At 40.9% G+C, this 19385-nt stretch overlaps 1 protein-coding gene across 5 annotated transcripts in view; it reads left to right on the top strand.

The window, feature by feature from the left end:
* Positions 1-17728, top strand: part of KRCC1 (lysine rich coiled-coil 1) — a 43043-nt gene extending 25315 nt beyond the window's left edge. For 2 of the 5 annotated variants that reach the window (XM_073342889.1, XM_073342891.1), the window contains exons 2-7: positions 1382-1488; positions 8214-8321; positions 8411-8585; positions 9312-9590; positions 10754-10853; positions 11982-13316. In XM_073342889.1, the coding sequence (XP_073198990.1) occupies positions 1382-1488; positions 8214-8321; positions 8411-8585; positions 9312-9590; positions 10754-10853; positions 11982-12786 (1574 nt within the window). In that variant the 3' untranslated portion in view covers positions 12787-13316. Of the gene's footprint in view, positions 1-1381; positions 1489-8213; positions 8322-8410; positions 8586-9311; positions 9591-10753; positions 10854-11981; positions 13317-17642 lie in introns of those variants that run through there. The other 3 variants (XR_012158772.1, XR_012158773.1, XM_073342890.1) reach the window with 3 other exon arrangements.
* Positions 17729-19385: the final 1657 nt, after the last annotated feature.

Here is a 19385-nt window from a genome sequence, read left to right as displayed (position 1 = left end):
CATCTGGCTACCCACATGGTCCTTTTCATCCCCTGTGCTCCTGGACATATTACCTGGCGCATTCCTTTCTCATGCTCCTCTGGATGTTCCTTTCCTGTTCTGAATGGGAGCTGCAGTTCCACTGGTGAATCCAATCGCCAAGGGCTGTTTCCTCCTCCAACCTTTATAAGAGCCCCCCTTAGTGGAGACATTAAAACTTGCTCTTCTTCTTTGCTTCAGTCTCCTCACCGGGATCTTCAAGGCCCTGCCAGTTCAGTGCCTGGCTGTTTTTCCTCTCGTTTCCTCCTCTCCTCTTCCCAAACATCTCTCCTAACTACACTTCCACTTCCATGTTGCCCTTCAAGGGCTTGTTGACACAAGAAAGTTGCCTGGGTTTAAATTGAGGTGTGAATTTAAGCCCATTTAGTTAAACCAATGCACACCCCTATGTGGACGCTCTTCCTTTATTTTAAGAGTGGCTTTTTTGGGGTTAGTTTAAGAATTTATCTACACTTGAAAATTAATTCGGATTAAGCGAAAGTGTGAATTTAAAGCACAGTCAACCTTGGATTAAGCTAAGTGAGAATAAAATGCTCTTATTCTGGGACAAGAGTGTCCACACATGGACCAGCTACTGTGCTTTAAATTCATACCATACCTTGATCCAAGTTTACTTTCAAGTGTAGGCCATCCTAAATCAACCAGGAGCAGAGTTAAACTAAACCAGAGCAAACCACTCTTAAACTGAAAAAAGCCTTCATGTAGGGGTTTGCCCCAGTTTAAGTAAATCCATTTAAAAACCAGTTTAAGGTAAACGAGTGCAACTTTTTTTGACGAGACCTCAGTGCCTTCCTCTTAGTTGTATCTAGCAACTTTCTCATCTTCCTTCAAATCTGTCCTTTAAAACGCACTTCTTTTGCCAAGCCTTCCCACGCTCATGGTGAAATTCACTCCTGTGCAGAGGGCTAGCACAGGACCTGTGTACTACTTCAGTCCTATTTAAGGGCCTGTTCCTATCCCATTCCTTTCAAACAGTTTCCAATCCATCTGAACTGGACTCTAAGTCCTTGGGGCAGAATCTTTGCTGTCTCTTTATTTTTATAAGGACCAGGTACACTTATGGTTTTCTATAACTAATACCTTGATGATTCACTAGAGCAGCAGTTTTGTGGGTGAGATGGTTTAGGTAGCTTTGCAATAGTCCTTTGAAAACATAACCAGGCTCTATGTGATTTCTTGCTTTAATACATCACAATTCAGTGAATGGACCTTTGTTTCATCCTATTGCATTGGATGTAAATATGTGAACATCAACAGCAGCTGGTATGTCTCTTAAGTAAAGAAATGAAAATCTTTCTTGTCCTAGCTACTGACTGTTCCTCTCTTTAACCTTTGATTTTAGGTGGTACGTTGGACGAGGCGACCAGAAAAGATCTTTTCACAGACACCTTCTGTAAAGTGTGCGGGGCTGTGCTGCAGTTTGAGTCGCAAAGAATTTCACATTACGAGGTAAGCCATAAGGGTATGTCAGTATCCTCCTACATAATGCTACCTGTTTTTTTTCCAATGACAATTGCATTGCATATGGGTCACTTATGGCTTTTTGTAGTGACTTATCCAAGACTCCTCATGATGGTTGGATGGTGACCAGAGTTGCATACTATGACTACCAGGATCAGTTACAGTTACCGCAGCTGAAGGGTTGTACACATGTTCTAAGTCAGTGGTTCTCAAACTTTTGTACTGGTGACCCCTTTCACATAGCAAGCCTCTGAGTGTGACCCCCCCCCTTATAAATTTAAAAACACTTTTTAATATATTTAACACCATTATAAATGCTGGAGGCAAAGCGGGGTTTGGGGTGGAGGCTGACAGCTCACACCCCCTCCCCCCCACGACCCCCGAAGGGTCCCAACCCCCAGTTTGAGAATCCCTGTTCTAAGTAGATTACATAGGACACAGTGAACTATAAATCATGCTGAAGGCTTTTAGTCTTGGAACTAATAAATATCTTGGGTGAATACTTTTTTGTTATAAAGTGTACTTTGCCTTTACATGGGATCCTTTGTCTGTACAGAGGTTCCCAGGCACTAGTATTTCTTCCAGTTTCAGCCAAAGCAATATAATCTCTTCACTCTCAATCTTCACAAGTTAAAGAAGTTCAGAATGTCTGCTACCTTGGGAGTTCATTATTGTTATCTACAGTAGAAACTGAGGACTTGCTCCAGCAAGGTGCTGAGTGCCCTTTACTCTTGTTCACTTCAGTTGGAGTCAAAGACACTCAGTATCTCATAGGGATCAGGCTTCAGCATGAGTTTCTCTCTTTTGGGATATGTCTTCACTGGAAAAAAAAAAAAGGTGCGTTCTTAACTCAGGTTAGCTAACTTGGGTTAAAATAGCAATGAAGACATGGCAAGTCAGCTTTTCACTTGAGTTAGCAACTCAACTTAAAGCCTTTAGGGGAGCTTGAGGTTGAACTTGAGCTACTAACCTGAGTTAAAAACAGAGTTGCTGTGTCTTCACTGTTGTTTTAACCCAGATAGTTAACCTGAGCTAAGAACACACCATTTTGTTTTTTGCGGTGCAGACATACCCTTTGTTGAATCTGACCTCAACTGAGGATGCAGATAATATCCTAATGACTTCACCATTACAGGGGGAAAGGCTATTTTCCATACTGGTAGTGTTTTCTGAGTCAATGTTTTAGCCAGCATCAAACTCGTGTGTAGCAGGATCTCGTTCTCTTTGGTGGCTTTGTATGGGCAGCCTGAGATTGCTCCTCTGAAGCCATGGCATCTGTTTGGATAGTATCCGCTCAGAGCAGGCAAATGACATGTTGGCCAACAGGTGACTACCATATCCTGGAACATATGTGCAGCTGTGTTTTACCAGGATAGGGTGTGGTATGAGATGGCACCTCCAGAATTAAAAAGGAACTGAAAAATGTAGGATCCTTCCTACTGGGAGGCAGAATGGCCTTGTGGTTAAGGCACAAGAGTGGGAAGCAGGAGAGCTGGGTTCTCGTCTTCATTCTGCAATAGACTTTCTCTGAGATCTTGTGTATGTTTCTTAGCCTGTCCAGGCTTCAGTGTCTCCATCTGTTAGAGAGAGATGGAAGGGATGGTTGTTTCACTAAGGTGAGGATTAACTCGTGACTATAAAGACTGCTTTTAGATCCTTGAACAGAAACCCCTATAAAAGCACTACATATTAGCATTATTGATTAACTTAACTTCTGTACCCAGAAAGATAATGGAGCAAATAATTAAGCAATCAATTTGCAAGCATCTAGAAGAAAGTAAGGTGATAAGTAACAGTCGACATGGATTTGTCAAGAATAAATAGTGTCAAACCACCCTGATAGCTCTCTTTGACAGGGTAACAAGCCTTGTGGATGGGGGAGAGCGGTAGATGTGGTATATCTTGAGTTTAGATACTGTCTCACATGACTTTCTCGTAAACAAACTAGGGAAATGCAACCCTGATGGAGCTACTATAAGGTGGGTGCAAAACTGGTTGGAAAACTGCTCCCAGAGAGTAGTTATCAGTGGTTCACAGTCAAGCTGCAAGTGCATAACAAGTGGGGTCCCGCAGGGATCAGTTGTGGGTCTGGTTCTGTTCAATATCTTTATCAATTATTTAGATAATGGCATAGAGAGTACACTTATAAAGTTTGCGGATGATACCAAGCTGGGAGGGGTTGCAAGTAATTTGAAGGATAGGATTAAAATTCAAAATGATCTGGACAAACTGGAGACATGGTCTGAAATAAATAGGATGAAATTCAATAAGGACAAATGCAAAGTACTCCATTTAAGAAGAAACAATCCGTTGCACACACAGAAGATGGGAAATGACTGCCTAGGAAGAAATACTGCTGAAAGGGATCTGGAGATCATAGTGGACCATAAGCCAAATATGAGTCAACAGTGTTACACTGTGGCAAAAAAAGAAAACATCATTCTGGGATGTATTAGCAGGAGTGTTGTAAGCAAAACACGAGAAGTAATTCTTACACTCTACTCTGTGCTGATTAGGCCTCTGCTGGAGTATTGTGTCCAGTTCTGGGCACCACATTTCAGGAAAGATGTGGACAAATTGGAGAAAGTCCAGAGAAGATCAACAGAAATTATTAAAGGTCTAGAAAACATGACCTATGAGGGAGGATTGAAAAAATTGGGTTTGTTTAGTCTGGAAAAGAGAAGACTGAGAGGGGACTTGATAACAGTTTTCAAGTACCTAAAAGGTTGTTACAAGGAGGAGGAGGAAAAAATGTTCTTCTTAACCTCTGAGGATAGGACAAGAAGCAATGGGCTTTAAATTGCAGCAAGGGTGGTTTAGGTTGGACATTAGGAAAAACTTCCTGACTGTCAGGGTGGTTAAGCACTGGGATAAATTGCCTAGGGAGGTTGTGGAATTTCCATCATTGAAGATTTTTAAGAGCAGGTGTCATAAATATAAAGAGAAGGGTAAACACCTTTAAAATCCCTCCTGGCCAGAGGAAAAACCCTTTCACCTGTAAAGGGTTAAGAAGCTAGGATAACCTCGCTGGCACCTGACCAAAATGACCAATGAGGAGACAAGATACTTTCAAAAGCTGGGGGGGAGGGAGAAACAAAGCCTCCCTCTCTCTCTCTGTCTGTGTGATGCTTTTGCCAGAGACAGAACAGGAATGGAGTTTTAGAACTTAGTAAGTAATCTAGCTAGATATGCATTAGATTCTGATTCCTTTAAATGGCTGAGAAAATAAGCTGTGCTGAATGGAATGTAGATTCCTGTTTTTGTGTCTTTTTGTAATTTAAGGTTTTGCCTAAAGGGATTCTCTGTGTTTTGAATCTGATTACCCTGTAAGGTATTTACCATCCTGATTTTACAGAGGTGATTCTTTTTACTTCTGTTAAAATTCTTCTTTTAAGAATCTGAATGCTTTTTCATTGTTCTTAAGATCCAAGGGTTTGGGTCTGTGTTCACCTATGCAAATTGGTGAGGATTTTTATCAAGCCTTCCCCAGGAAAGGGGGTGTAAAGGTAAGGGAGGATTTTGAGGGGAAAGACGTTTCCAAATGGGCTCTTTCCCAGTAATATACCGGTTAGACGTTTGGTGGTAGCAGCGATAAAGTCCAAGGGCAAAAGGTAAAATAGTTTGTACCTTGGGGAAGTTTTAAGCTAAGCTGGTAAAAGTAAGCTTAGGAGGTTTTCGTGCAGGTCCCCACATCTGTACCCTAGAGTTCAGAGTGGGGAAGGAACCTTGACAGCAGGTTAGGCAAACACCTGTCAGGGATGGTCTAGATCAGTAGTTCTCAAAGCCAGTCCGCCGCTTATTCAGGGAGAGCCCCTGGCAGGCCGGGCCGGTTTGTTTACCGGCCACGTCAGCAGGTTCGGCCGATCGTGGCTCCCACTGGCTGTGGTTCGCCACTCTAGGCCAATGGGGGCTGTGGGAAGTGACGCGGGCCGAGGGATGTGCTGGCTGCCCTTCCCGCAGCCCCCGTTGGCCTGGAGTGGCGAACCGCTGCCAGTGGGAGCTGCAGTCGGCCAAACCTGCTGATGTGGCAGGTAAACAAACCGGCCCGGCCCGCCAGGGGCTTTCCCTGAACAAGCGGCGGACCGGCTTTGAGAACCTCTGGTCTAGATAATACTTGTTCCCTGCACTCATGGCAGGACTAGGACTACATGACCTCTTGAGGTCCCTTCCAGTCCTATGATTCTATGATTAATAAATATTATTATACAGTCTTTATACAGTTGTGGCTCTCTTGCTATATCAATACAATCTGTAAGTATGAAAGCAGCTTTTCATAGTTTCATAGAGTTTAAGGCCAGAAAGGACCATTAGATCATCTAGTCTGACTCCTATATTGAGCCCAATAACTTGGTTTAGACCAAAGCATTTCAGTCCTCAGGAGACTAAACAGTTATGTGCCCTAAGCAGAGAACAGGAGCGACTGAGGTGACATGACCAATGCAATAACGGAATTGATTAGTTGTGATATGCCCAGAAGATCCTACCAGGAGAACCAGGCCCCATGATGCAGAAGAAGGTAAAAACCCACAAAGGTCCCTGCCAGTCTACCTGGGGAAAAAATCCTTCCCAACCACAGACAGATTCATAGATTACAAAGTCTGGAGGGACCACTGTGACCATCTAGTCTGACTTCCTGTATAACACACCCCATAAACTTCCTTAAAATAATTCCTAGAGCAGATCTTTTAGAAAAACATCCAATCTTGATTTAAAAACTGCCAGTGGTGGATAATCCACCACAACTCTTGATAAATTGTTCCAATGGTTAATTACCCTCACTGTTAAAAATTTATTTTCAGTCTTAATTTGTCTAGCTTCAACTTCCAGCCAATGGATCATGTTATACTTTTCTCTGCTAGATTGAAGAGCAAATTGTCAAATATTTGTTCCCCATGTAGATACTTCTAGACAGTGATCAAGTCACCCCTTAAACTTCTCTCTGTTAGACACAAGGAGCTTATGATATTTAGCTTATCACTGTAAGGCATGTCATCTAATCCTTTAATCATTCTCATGGCTCTTCTCTGAACTCTACAATTTATCAATATTCTTCTTGAATTGTGAACCCAGCAGCAGATAAAGTATTTCAGCTGTGATTGCACCCGTGCCAGTACAGAGGTAAAACAACATCTCTGCTCCTACTTTAGGGTCCCCTGTTTATGCATCCAAGGATCATGTCAGCCTTTTTGGCCACAGCATCACACTGGGACTCACATTCATCTGATTATCCACCATGATCCCCAAGTCTTTTTCAGAGTCACTGCTTCCCAGGATAGTCCCCCATCCTATAAGTATGGCCTGCATTCTTTGTTCTTAAATGTATACATTTACATTTGTCAGATTAAAATGCATATTGTTTTCTTGCATCCACTTTACCAAGCAATCCAGATTGCTCTATTTCAGTGACCTATTCTCTTCTTCATTCACCGCTCACCAAATCGTTGTCATCTGCAAATTTTATCAGCAGTTATTTTATGTTCTCTTCCGGATCATTGATAAAAATATTAAATAGCATGAATCAGCGAACCAATGCCTGTATGTTGATGCCTCACTTACAATTACATGTTGAGACCTATCAGTTAGCTAGCTTTTAACCTGTTTAATAAGTGCCATGTTAATTTTATATTCTAGTTTTTTAATCAAAATGTTGTAGAAGTCTATAAACATTATTATCTTTATCAGCCAAATTTGTAATCTCATCTAAAAAAGTTAGTTAGTTTTACAGTATGTACTTTCCATAACACTATGTTGGTTGGCATTAATTATTTACCCTCCGGTAATTCTTTATTAATAGAGTCCCATATGAATAGCTCCATTATCTTGCCAGGGATCAGTGTCAGATTGACCGGCCTGTAATTACCTAGGTTATCGCATTTTCTCTTTTTAAATATTGACCCAGTATTTGCTTTCTTCTGGAACTTCTTCCTCAGTGTTCCAAGAATTATTAAAAATCAACACTAACAGTTCAGTGAGCTCCTCAGCGAGCTCTTCTAAAACTCTTAGATGCAAGGTATCTGAGCCTGCTGATTTAAAAATGTCTGGCTTTAGAAGCTGCTGTTCGACATCCTCCTGAGATACTAGTGGAATGGAACAAGTGTTATTGTATGATATGACTACATCATCTGTTTTTTCCCAAATATGGAACCGATATTTATGGGATGTTTCAGTCTTTTCTGCATCATTATTGATAATTCTACCATTTCCATCTAGTAATGGACCAGTACGTTTATTACGATTATCTGACAGATCTGGCAACCAGTTTGATCCTGAGCGTGTGAACAAGACCTACCCGCCAAACATCTAAGGGGATTATCTGAACCACCTCAGAGTATTGGTGTCTTGTCTCCAGCTGTGGCCCATCCCTCATGCTTCAGAGGAACACAAAACAAACAAAAAAAAGCCCCCAACCCAGAATACGTCTGGCCAATTGTGATACAGGGATGAAGGGGAGGAGGATTCCTTCCTGACCCCTTCAGATAACCAGCTGAAGCCTAGAAGCATGAGATTTAGATTATAGTCATTGTCTTAATGCAGAGCTACAAGTGTTATGAGTGTGCTGAGGGCAGTGCAGAGCTTCCTGTTCTCTCTGTGTACCATGAAGGAAGGGAATGAACAGGGGGATTCTCAGATTTTGACAAAGCAAATCTTAATTTCTGGGTAAATCAACACATGGGTCCTTGTTAATGGAGTAGGAATAATTTTTCTCTTTCCAGGGCAAAAAGCATGCTCAGAAAGTTCGCCTTTATTTCCAAATGCGCAGTGAACAAGATGACGGACAAGAGCCTGGCAAACAGAAGAGACCAGATCATGTGAACTTTCAGGTAACATTTCCTCTTCAGATCTCTGGCTAAGATGTTAAATGAGCTCTTTGTTGTTGAACCCTTGTAACTGAGCTTGTCTTTGGTTTCAGGTGGATGGGAGTGGAGTAGTGGACAAAAACAAATATTGTAATCTTTGCAACATGATTTTTACTTCTCCAGTTGTTGCTCAGTCTCATTACCTGGGAAAAATACATGCCAAAAAGCTGAAGCAATTATCAGGAGACCAACCTCAAGTGCCTGCACAGAACACTCAACCACAAACAGGTGAGAACTAAATGGGCTTTGTGTCCTACGTGGTGCATGTATTTTATTGTCACTTCTCTGAAACAGATAAAGTGAAGCATTGACCATCTTCCCAGCACTACTACTTCACTGTGCTTTTATTGAAGTGTGGCAGAAGGTATGACAACTCAAGATGCAACCATCAAGTGAAAGAATGAAGACACTGTTGCTTAATCAGAGTCAGCAAGTCCATAGCAAAGGACTGGGAGTCAGGGACCCTTGCGTTATAATCCCTCCTCTACCACTGACTGTGGCTGTAAGCAAATGTCTCCATTTTTCCATCTGAAATGCAACTAACACCACTTCTACTCTTGGGGTATTGTGAGGGTTGATTGCAGCCCTTAGCAGGCATGATACTAATTGCTAAATTAGTATTACTGATTATTAAGAAAATCTCACAACTGAGACTAGCATCTTGTGCAAGTCCTAGGGTTGAAACCTAAAGTATCTTTCGTGTTCTCGTGCCACGCACTCAGTATACCTGCAGGAGCTGGAAGAAGGTGACTTGGTGGTGACAGAAGCTCACGTGCCTGGTGAGCCCATTCTCCTCTGTGAGATGAGAGAGACTGAGGATTATTTTCTCTCTTGAACAGTGTTGTCTGGAGGCCCCAGGGTTGCCATTCTGCTGCTCTCCCTTTTCAACTCCAGTAGTTCAATACTTGGTTCTAAAGAACTGTTCCAGACTTTCCTTTGTTGTGCTGTTAACAGGTTCCCCCGCTGGGCCTTCTACATCTCTGGCACTCCAGCAGCCCTCAGCTGAGAAGCTCCCCCAGGAGCTGAATGTTGAAGAGTCCACGTCATCCTCTAGCATTGCTTTGGATTTAAATGATCCAGACAAGTACTGCAAGCTCTGCTCAGCTCCCTTCAATAATCCATTGATGGCCCATCAACATTATGTTGGCAAGAAGCACAAAAGGAACGAAGCACGGAAGAAGATGATGGAGGAGATGGGAGAGGAAGCTGTTCCTGCGGAATCCAGTGCAAATGGTAAGTGAGCTATGGGGAATTATTCCAGGGTCTTCACTGATTATAGCTGGGTGTTGGATGGTGCCTGATTTGTGCAAGGAAGTGAGGGCTCATTCTTCTGTTTTGGACTCAGTTTGTTTTCACCTTTCCCTTTGCGCTGTCACTGTTAGATTTTATGGTCTCTGAACACCTTTGCTTTGGAAAATATTTCCAGATGGCCCTGAGATCCAAATCCAGTTCTCATTGAACTTTGGCAGCAAAACTCTCATTGACTTTAATGGGAACCAGATCTGGCCCTCAGTGAACTGCCAACCCTTCCTATACTAGAACTCAAGATCTGGATCTGACTCCGTATTCAAATGTTGCTGTTTATATATTTCAGATCTCATTAGATGAATCAGGCTGTTGATCATAAATAAACTCGAGGAATACACTTTGATGCCAAACAATAGCCTGTTGGGATTGGGTGTATTTGCTGAATTTGTCTGATAGATAAGGTTGTTGGCTTTTGAGGTGGGGCATTTATTTACTGATTTTGCTGTGTTTGGAAATATTGATGCTTCAGCTTCTAAAGGGCGGTGCGGGGTGGGAATGACGTGACTTAGTAAAGCACAAGCCTTTCCTTCTCACATCTTACCATGTATTCACTTGAGGCTACATGTGTTACATCCGTTATGTACCATGTTGAAATTTCTCTAGGCATCATCCAGCATTCTCTACTCAGGAGATGCCCTTGTCTAAGCTAATACTACTGTATTTAGACTGGATGGTCCGGTTTATATTGTGAATGCTTTATACTTTATCCACACTGTGTATTTACAGTAATACTTCAATTTCCAGCACAGTTATCCTTCTTGTCAGCACTTGGGTATCAAGGTAATAGACCCTCTAGAAATATCATAGACGGAGAGCTCATTATCAATGTCCATAAATAATAATCTCATTATTTAGATCATGCCCATAATATACTATATGCTTTAAGGTTTACTATCACAGACCCAAATTCTCATGTGACTGGAACAAAACAAAATCTGTTTACTGCAGAAACTTTGCATCTGTCTGTAGAAGATTTTAGGAGGACGCTGTCTCTATAAAATGGCAGTTGCTTAAGGGAGTAGACAAAATGTGCTTTGTGTTTTGTTGTTTGTTTGCAATCTCTTTAACCTGCAACTCTGTTCTTTCAGCAGTTGGAGTTGGTAACTACATATGTCCTATATGTAACATCACTCTTACGTCTATAGAAATGTACCAGTCCCATATGCAAGGAAATAAACATCAGATTAAGTAAGTCTTTTGTCACTGGGGCAACTTGCATTGGCCACTGTCAGAAGACAGGAGACTGGGCTAGCTGGACCTTTGGTCTGACCCAGTATGGCCGTTTTTATGTTTTTACTGTACATCTCTGGCTGCACCACTGCACTGCTGGTTCAAGTTTCTGTTAAAGAGTAGAAGGATTGGAGGGGGTGCCCATCTTGTGCCGCAGCCTCTGGTGGCTGCTCTGTTAATTGGCTTTGACGTTGCACGTTTATTCTGCTGACTTAAATAGACACCAACAATTTAAAAATCACACTCAGATCAAAAATGTGTCTACCACTGGATGATAACATCATCTCCCTCCCTTCCCCACTCCCCAGATCAGCTCACGGAGCTTTCTCTCTCACACACACACTCAATTCTGGATGTTCCTTGCCTGCGGAAAAGGCCTGCACAGTTTTTCCTTACTAATTTTGCCAGATGGAGGCAGCACCACATACTTCGGTATGGAGCCTTCTGTGCTCAATCACCGTTGGAGGGAATGGCCTGTAATGTAAGGTTACCATTGCCGTGACGATTTAGGACCTGATCCCAAACAGTGTGGAGAGCCTGCAACTCTCATTGGCCTCCATGAAAGTTGCTGCACACCCAACACCTGTTGGAAACAGACCCTGTTAATATTAAACAACCTATATAAATAATATAGTAAACTAGTTTATTTACAATCTAGATAGAGGAAAGTCTTTAAATCTCTGTGTCCAGCTAGTTTAACAGTTTGTGGCTTTAATCTCTCTCTACATTCACAAATGGTATAATACTTTACTATCTGGATTCTGTACCACAGAAAGCTGGGAAGACAGGATGTTTTTTTCCCCCCTTCTCTCCCGCCCCCCCCCCAACCTTTTTTTCCTTTCCTTTCCCCTAGTCGCATCTTTTTAAAAAACAAGACAAAACTGCTGGTCATAATAATACTTAGCACTTGTGTGTGCTTTTCAAGGCATCTTCTCCGCTTAGGTGTAAATGTACTATGTAACATGCCACATCTAAACCAGGAAGACATAAAAGTCTTTACCTGACATTCTACCATAGTTCAAGAAGGAAACAGGCCAAAAAGTAGATTCGTTTTAGTAACTAAGATTTTATATCTGATTCTTGCAGAGAAACCATGGTTGTCAACCTCATAAAGAATTCAAAGAAAACATATGACTCCTTTCAAGATGAATTAGAAGATTACATTAAAGTGCAAAAAGCTAGAGGACTGGAACCAAAAACATATTTCAGAAAAGCAGAGGAGGAAGAGTTTGTAAACTATGAGTTAGAAGCTGTAAATGATTCTGATAATATTGTATCTTCCAATGTTACATTTGAACAAGGACAGCATTCCATCCTCTTCTCAGAAACATACATGTCATCACATGCTGTTGAAAACAGATCTCTGTGCTGGTTACCAGCTCATGAGAATAGGCTAAGACTAGAAAACATGGCTAAATGTCATGACAGCAAGGAATATTATTCAGAAATGCAAACATCTCAGGTGACCTCTTTCAAAGATGACAGCTATGGCGTATCATCTGCAGAATCCAGTGACTGCTACAAACACATCTCTTCTGATAATAGCACCCACTCCTATAGGAAAGGCCGAAAGCTTCGAAGGAAGCATGAAGACGGGGAAAGACATACTGGGGAAGGAGAAGAGAAACACAACAAAGAAGCCACAAAGCAGAAGAGAAAGGAAAACAGTGAAGACACAGATTCTGGAAAGGACAGAGAAATGCAAAAGCGAAGAAAGATTGATCTAGATTCAACTCACGAGAAAAAATCAAAGCACAGTAAAGACAAAAGAATTAAAGAAATACCCACTGAGAAAGAGAGTAGAAAGCACAAAAAGGATAAAAGGAAACTACAGCCTGATGGCAAAACAGAAGAAGAGATACTTTGGGATGAATCTATCCTGGGATTCTAATAGAGGTTTTGATTAACTTTATGAAGTCGGTATTTTTTGTAGTCTCTCTTAACCATGGTGTACTATGTTATGACTCAATAATTTTTGTCCCACTCTGTGGAAGCAAGAAAAAGCCTGACTTCTGAAAGTATTGGGTAGTAGGTATGAATCAGCTTTTAATAATCTCATACACACAACAGTCCTACAACAACATGAATTGAAAGCCTATAATCTGTTCTGGAATGTACTTCAAATATGGGTCAGTAGCTATACCATTCCTTTTGGAGTTTTATCACAGTGAATTGTCTCTTCCAAATCATATTACTGGCATTAATGTGGAGAATTTGATTATTCTTCCATTAGTATACAGAATCTTGTAAAATAAATAAGTACACAGTATTCCCAACCCTCCCTGTTCCAGTTTCACTAAAGGCTTTTAAGGGGAATGTGAAAAATATTTAGGTTTTTTGGTTCCAATTATTTACAACTGTTATTTTTCCCTCAGTTCTGAGTGAAAAGAGAGTCTATTAAACATGTAACTGATTGTCAGACATATGTTGTCCAGTATATTTTTCTCATAGCTGTGATCCAAATTTTTAGTTTAGAAAATACTGATAAAGTACCATATGCAAAATCAATTTCAGTTGGTAATTGCCACTCTGATTCAAGATAATTTACTTAAAATCTGCAACTATCAGTGGTGGAATAGAGCTTGATTTGAAAAACAAACAAACAATGCTTGAAAAATAAAAGAACAACTTTGTTGGGGGGAGGGTTAGAAATAAAATTTTACTAGCTCTTCATTCACAATATGAAACTAGATCCTTTTGATAGAGAACTAATGTAATATTTGGTGTCCTATAGTACATGAAATGAGTTGGTGTTCTCAGGCTGCCTTTGTGCTACTCTCAGGTCCTGGGCTTAATGGGCCATTGAGACTGGAACTACCTTTGCACCCTTACAGATGGTCCTTCTATGGCAGGGTTACCTTTGCACCCTTACAGATGGTCCTTCTATGGCAGGGTTGAGTCACATTAGCAAAGGAGTTGGGGGGATAATGCACAGTGCCTGCAAATGGCAGTGGTTTTCAATCTGTGGTCCACGGACCCCTGGGGGTCTGCAGGCTATGTCTAAGATTTCCAAAGGGGTCCGCACCTTCAATTGACATTTTTAGGGATCCATACAACAACAAAGAAAGGTTGAAAATCACTGGCCTGTGATGTCTAAGGTCTTTGGCTAAAGGAGGATAGGAGTTTCCCTTGCTGTCATTCTTTCACCTTAGGAGTGTTAAATTGACTCTAAAATGCTGTTCTACTCACCAAAAGAGAGATTGGTCTGTCATGTAAATGCTGCACATGCTACTTATCAAACGTTCTCATCCAGCATATGTGATATGGACCTCTATTTTATATTGAGAGGTTATAATTTTCTAGCCATTCATATTATATAAATAATGTGGTTCATATTTTTTCCAAATATTTATTTGCCTGTATTTGCAAATTTGTGTCAATAGGTATTTATACGACAGTCCATTTTTAAAACACTTACCAAGCCCATTTAAAAAAAATACTTACCATGTATTGCGAGTACATGTTTACTATATATACTGTTTTTAACTGTCAACTATCATACACTTTTTTCCTCCCTAGTTGCCAAAGCATCTAGATACTGTTGATAACTAAAGGAAAGTGTGCCAATTTTAGGTTATTAATCTAATTGAAACCACAGAAGCATGGGAATTTTGAGTTGAGGCACAGATGAAGGCCCCGATTCTACAATCAGATCTGCATGGAGACCTATTCAAGTCTGTGGTGCTCCATGCAGGCTCAAGGCTCTATCTGCACAGATGCGACTGCAGAATCGGGGACTTAATCTGTAACACGTTCTTTTCTAAATTTGTATATTGTGAGGGTCTTTAAACAGACAACTGCTGTGTATCAGCACAATAAGAATGAGCTATGGGCAGATTTTCAGTCTTAACTGTGAACTTCATTGTTGCACTAAGACTGCTTGAATCTAGGCTCAGTGTGAGACAGGATAATCTAACGGTTAGAATGAGGGACTGGGAATCAGGACTCCTGGACTCCATTCCCAGTTCTTCCACTGGCTTGCCACATGACCTTGCCGAAGTCACTTCACCTTGTGCTTCAGTTTCTCCATCCATAAATTAGGTATAATAATAATTACCTGTAAGAGAGGGATTGTAAGCTATACTGTTTGTAAAGAGTGTAGTGATCTTCAGCTAAAATGTGCTGTGTGAGTGCAACGAGTGTGTATCTTAAGGGAGGATTTTAGAATTTCCTGTGCCCACCTGTCTTTTTCTCCCTGGTATGTGGTACATTAAAATATCCGTTGTGATATCCATTACAGATATGTTTGAAAAAGGTTATGACTAAATAGGACCTTTCTCCTGCACTTTCAAAAGCAGGAGAAAAGTCTGGTTGACTGTGAAATAGAATATGTAGCCGAATGATGTCGTCTGAAAGCTGTACAGGGTACAGTTTTTAAAGATAAATGTGAACTTCTGAATATACCCTGTATGCCCCCAGCTCAGCAAGGTACATTGTGACTATTCACATCTTAAACGTAGTCATGCACTTAACCTACCTTGCTGAGTCTGGATTTAGGCCTTTAAAATCTCTCCTAGCAGCATCTCTATAAAGTGAAGATTAAGAGGTATTCTATTTTAAATGTAGTATATGGTCTGAATACAATGCCCTTCAACTAGCTCCTGTAACTGTAGTTCAAATTTATTATAAAAGTACAATATATTATTTTTATTTCTGGGTTAGTGTAATTGCATAGGGATATTACCATAGATATGAAAATATATCAGGTGAACAAATGTTCAGAGTGTTTTAAATATTGGAATAAGACATTAATTTGATAATTAAGCATTCCTAAAATTCTTGTAAGTAGCATTTGTGCTATTACTCATGTTACTGTGGTAAAATGCTTAGCAGTATTTTTAAAAATGGGACCAAATTGCAGTGAAGTAGCTAAATGATCGTTGTCAATTAGTTTAGGGTTTTCTCTATATCTCATTTATTTTATGCCCTGTTGCTTTTCGTAATACCTCTTTAGAATGGGGAGCGTATCATTCTAAATGTCCTGAACCTCCGAGTCATTAAATGGAGCCCACCATCTGTATTCGGATCCTCTAAAAGTTAGTGACTGTTGGTTTAAAAAATGTGTTTATCCATCAGATACTGAGGTGAAAGCATCCGGCTGTGATTCAAGAGATCTCTGTTATCTTCCCAGCTGTTCCACAGACTTCCTGTATGACCTTGGGCAACTCTCTTAATTTCTCTGTGCCTTAGTTTCCCCATTTGTAAAAATGGGCTGATAATAGTTTCATGGTGTTGTGAGGATTAATCCATTAATTTTTGTGAGGCGTGCAGATACTATAGTGTTAGGCTTATAAAAATGCCTATAAATAAAGATATAAATGTACAGTGATGACCAAAAATGAGCATAAATGCCACAATTTTTTTCACTTTCTACAGAAAGTCTTAAAAACAAACAGAACTATTCCTTCTAAAGAGGGTTCAACCTTCAAAAGAAAAATGAACTCATTTTAGCAATCACTCTTGTCAGATCAAAAGTTGGGCCTAAACACCATATGATATATTTTCAATAAATGCAGAGTGTCTTAATTTCAGAAGGCTACAGGAAAAGCACATAAGGCTGCTGTTTCATGCATGATGAGCTGCATGTGAGAAATTGGAGCAGCAATTTAGGCCTAAATTCTCGACTTGTGATTTTGGGGTGTCAAGCTTAGAGATCTCTTAAAGGGCCCCCTGATTTTCAGAAAATGCTGAGGACTTGCTCTCTCAAAATTAAGCTCTGTTAAGGTGTCTCAAGTTGGCCACCCAGAATCACTACTCGCTTTTGGAAAACGTAGGGCTTCGTGCGCCAACTCTTTCACCTCTGGAGATGTGGGCTCCCCTACTTGTGTCCCAAGTCAAAGTGAACTTGCTGATCTGATCTTAGAATGTGAAATTCTCTGCTGCACACACATGCCGCCTTCTCTAAAGAGGGAAAAGAGGGAGTATTGCGTGTCCGGACTGAAGTAATTGCCAGACCCATGACATGAAACTTGTACCATGCCTTTCTGCGAATGCATAGTGCTTTCCTGTGCTTGCTTAGCCCGCTTTCAACTTCAACACTATTTTTAACCAGTATGCTTAACAAGTCACCTGATACACGATCCCCTCCACATACGGCCAAACTGGTTGTGGCTTCATTCACATTATCTCATTAAGGCCCCACTCCCACAAGGTGCTGAGTGACTACAATTCTGCCTGAAGTCTTCACCCGAGTACAGGACTATTCCAACGAGAGGTAAGGTTGCTCAGCACCTTGAAAGATTAGGCCCTTATACCCAACCCTGCTCCCTTTGAAGTCAATAGAAGTTTTGCTGAGTTCACCTGGATCAGGATCAGGCCCTAAATATTTAAGGGATAGGGATGCATAATCTTCGCATGTCTCTCTCTTGGTGTAATATGCCATACAAGGCCAAATCAGGAATAAAGATCCATGCATTAGTCTGTGAAATCCATATCCATTATTCACTGTCATGCAGTTTTATGAACTAGAGCGTTCAGTACAGTTCTGAATTATTAGATGAAAACTCTTGGGCATGATTCTCATTTACGCTAAGGCCCCTTTATGCACTCTGGCATGGTATGTAGGTAATATGCCTTAAAGCGGGCATAGTTTACATGTATATCATTTTAAGGTGCTTTGACTCCCAGAGTGATGTAAAAGTGCTCTATTGTAAATGAGATTCAGGCTCTCAAATCTGAGGGAGAATGTCACCCTAGATCTTTAACTGGCTGCTCTATGTTTTTTGTCTCTGCCTCTCTCTTTTTTAGATTAGCAGATGAAAGAAAGCAATCTCTCATCCTAAGGAAAGAGGAGAGCTCTGGGCAGACCACACACATCAACCACACTCCTCTCTCTCTGCTGTCTCAGCCGTTCATGTGGCGAAAGTGTTATGTAGGCTAACACGTGCAAAGCCATGCACACAGTGTGCAGCTTGGCTGTAAGCAGTGGGTGCTGGCACAGCATCAGGTACGTACAGTATTGGGTGCAGAAGTAGTCACGATGCCATAACCCCTCCTGCTCTTCCCTTTCACATTGTCCTGCTTCTCTTCATATGTGACAAAACAGGAAAGCTAATGTCAGTGGGGAATAAGAAATCCAGATATACTTTTGTGCTGATGTCCAGTCTCTATCTTCTTTATGATGACTGTTTGGTCTGCTGTAGCTTTTATCCTAAGCTATTATTTTACTCTAATATCTGTGATGATTTAGTAGCAGGGACTGCTTCTAGCCTTGCCCGTATCCCACTGGCAACTGGATTGAAACCACTAGTTCTGTTTTATGGAAGGGCACAAAAGACGGCAGGATGGAGGCATATATATTTAACAATATAATATGTTCTACCAGTGGTAGCATAACTGTAACAAACATCTTTTTATAAAGCTGTATACAGTAACCCTGTTGCGTACAAAGAGCAACTGTTACACAGGTAAATGACTTACATGTCTTTGCTCACATTGTGGGGCTCTGGTGTTACCGCAGTTCCCACAAGTGCAGAGCTAGGGTAGTTCAATGTGATCACAACAGCAAGATGTATGCATCTCAAGTATGATCCAGAATGTGCCTGTGTTACATTTGATGGATCACAGGAGAAATATAACCTGAGCCCCAAATGTTCTAACCCTTGTGTTTAAATAATAATAATAAGTAAAAATTTAAGCGCCTAAATCAGTGTCTTGGTTTTCAGAAGTGCTGATCATGTGCAGCTCCAGTTGACTTCACTGGAAATTGTGGATGCTCAGCACTTCTGAAAATCAAAGGCCACCTATTTAGGTGCCTAAAAATGAATTTGAAAAAATTTGAACATTCTGATCTTAATAAGATCAAGGATAGTTGTGAAATGCTGCAAACATGACTTCTTAAACTCACTCATTCTTTCCTATGTGTGTTTATTTGTCTAGTGGGCCCACGAAAATGAGCTTCCCACCACTTGCTGTGCTATGCTAGCTGGCTTGTCTTGTCACATTCACCATTGAATAATGCTGGTGCCTGCCTACAGAGGTAAGGTAAGTCTGTTGATTTTCCCCCTCTCCTCCCACCCCATATTGTGTGGTGGTTGCAGGTCTCTGATAATGTTTGTTTCAATCTGATACACACAGAGAAGTGTATTTGTATTGGGTTTTGGTGACTAGCTGTATAAAGTACATTACTCTTCCTGTTGTTCTGATACACAGTACAAATGATGGCTCATACAGTCATATATAATCAGACTGATTCTATTGCCATTCTAATCTGTATGTGTGTCCTTTGAATGCATTTACAAGGGGCTAATGCTCTGCACGAGCATTTAAAAAATAAACGCAAAAGAAACCTGTTAAATTAACATTATAGTTCTGAGTGAATATAGCCAAAGTCAAGGATATTCAGAATGAAGGCTTCCTCCCTATCTCTCCACATCCTGCTGATATCAGCCACAACCTTCATCGTGGTTGCAGAAGCAGTGCTGGAGAGGCCTTCGTCCATGCTTTAATCTTAGAATGCCTGGTATATTTACAGTAGATAGATGACTCCAT

Source organism: Lepidochelys kempii, chromosome 4 (assembly GCF_965140265.1).
Source record: "Lepidochelys kempii isolate rLepKem1 chromosome 4, rLepKem1.hap2, whole genome shotgun sequence".
NCBI lineage: Eukaryota > Metazoa > Chordata > Testudines > Cheloniidae > Lepidochelys > Lepidochelys kempii.
The sequence above is the reverse complement of the archived record's forward strand: the minus strand, read 5'-3'. Positions and strand labels throughout refer to the sequence as shown.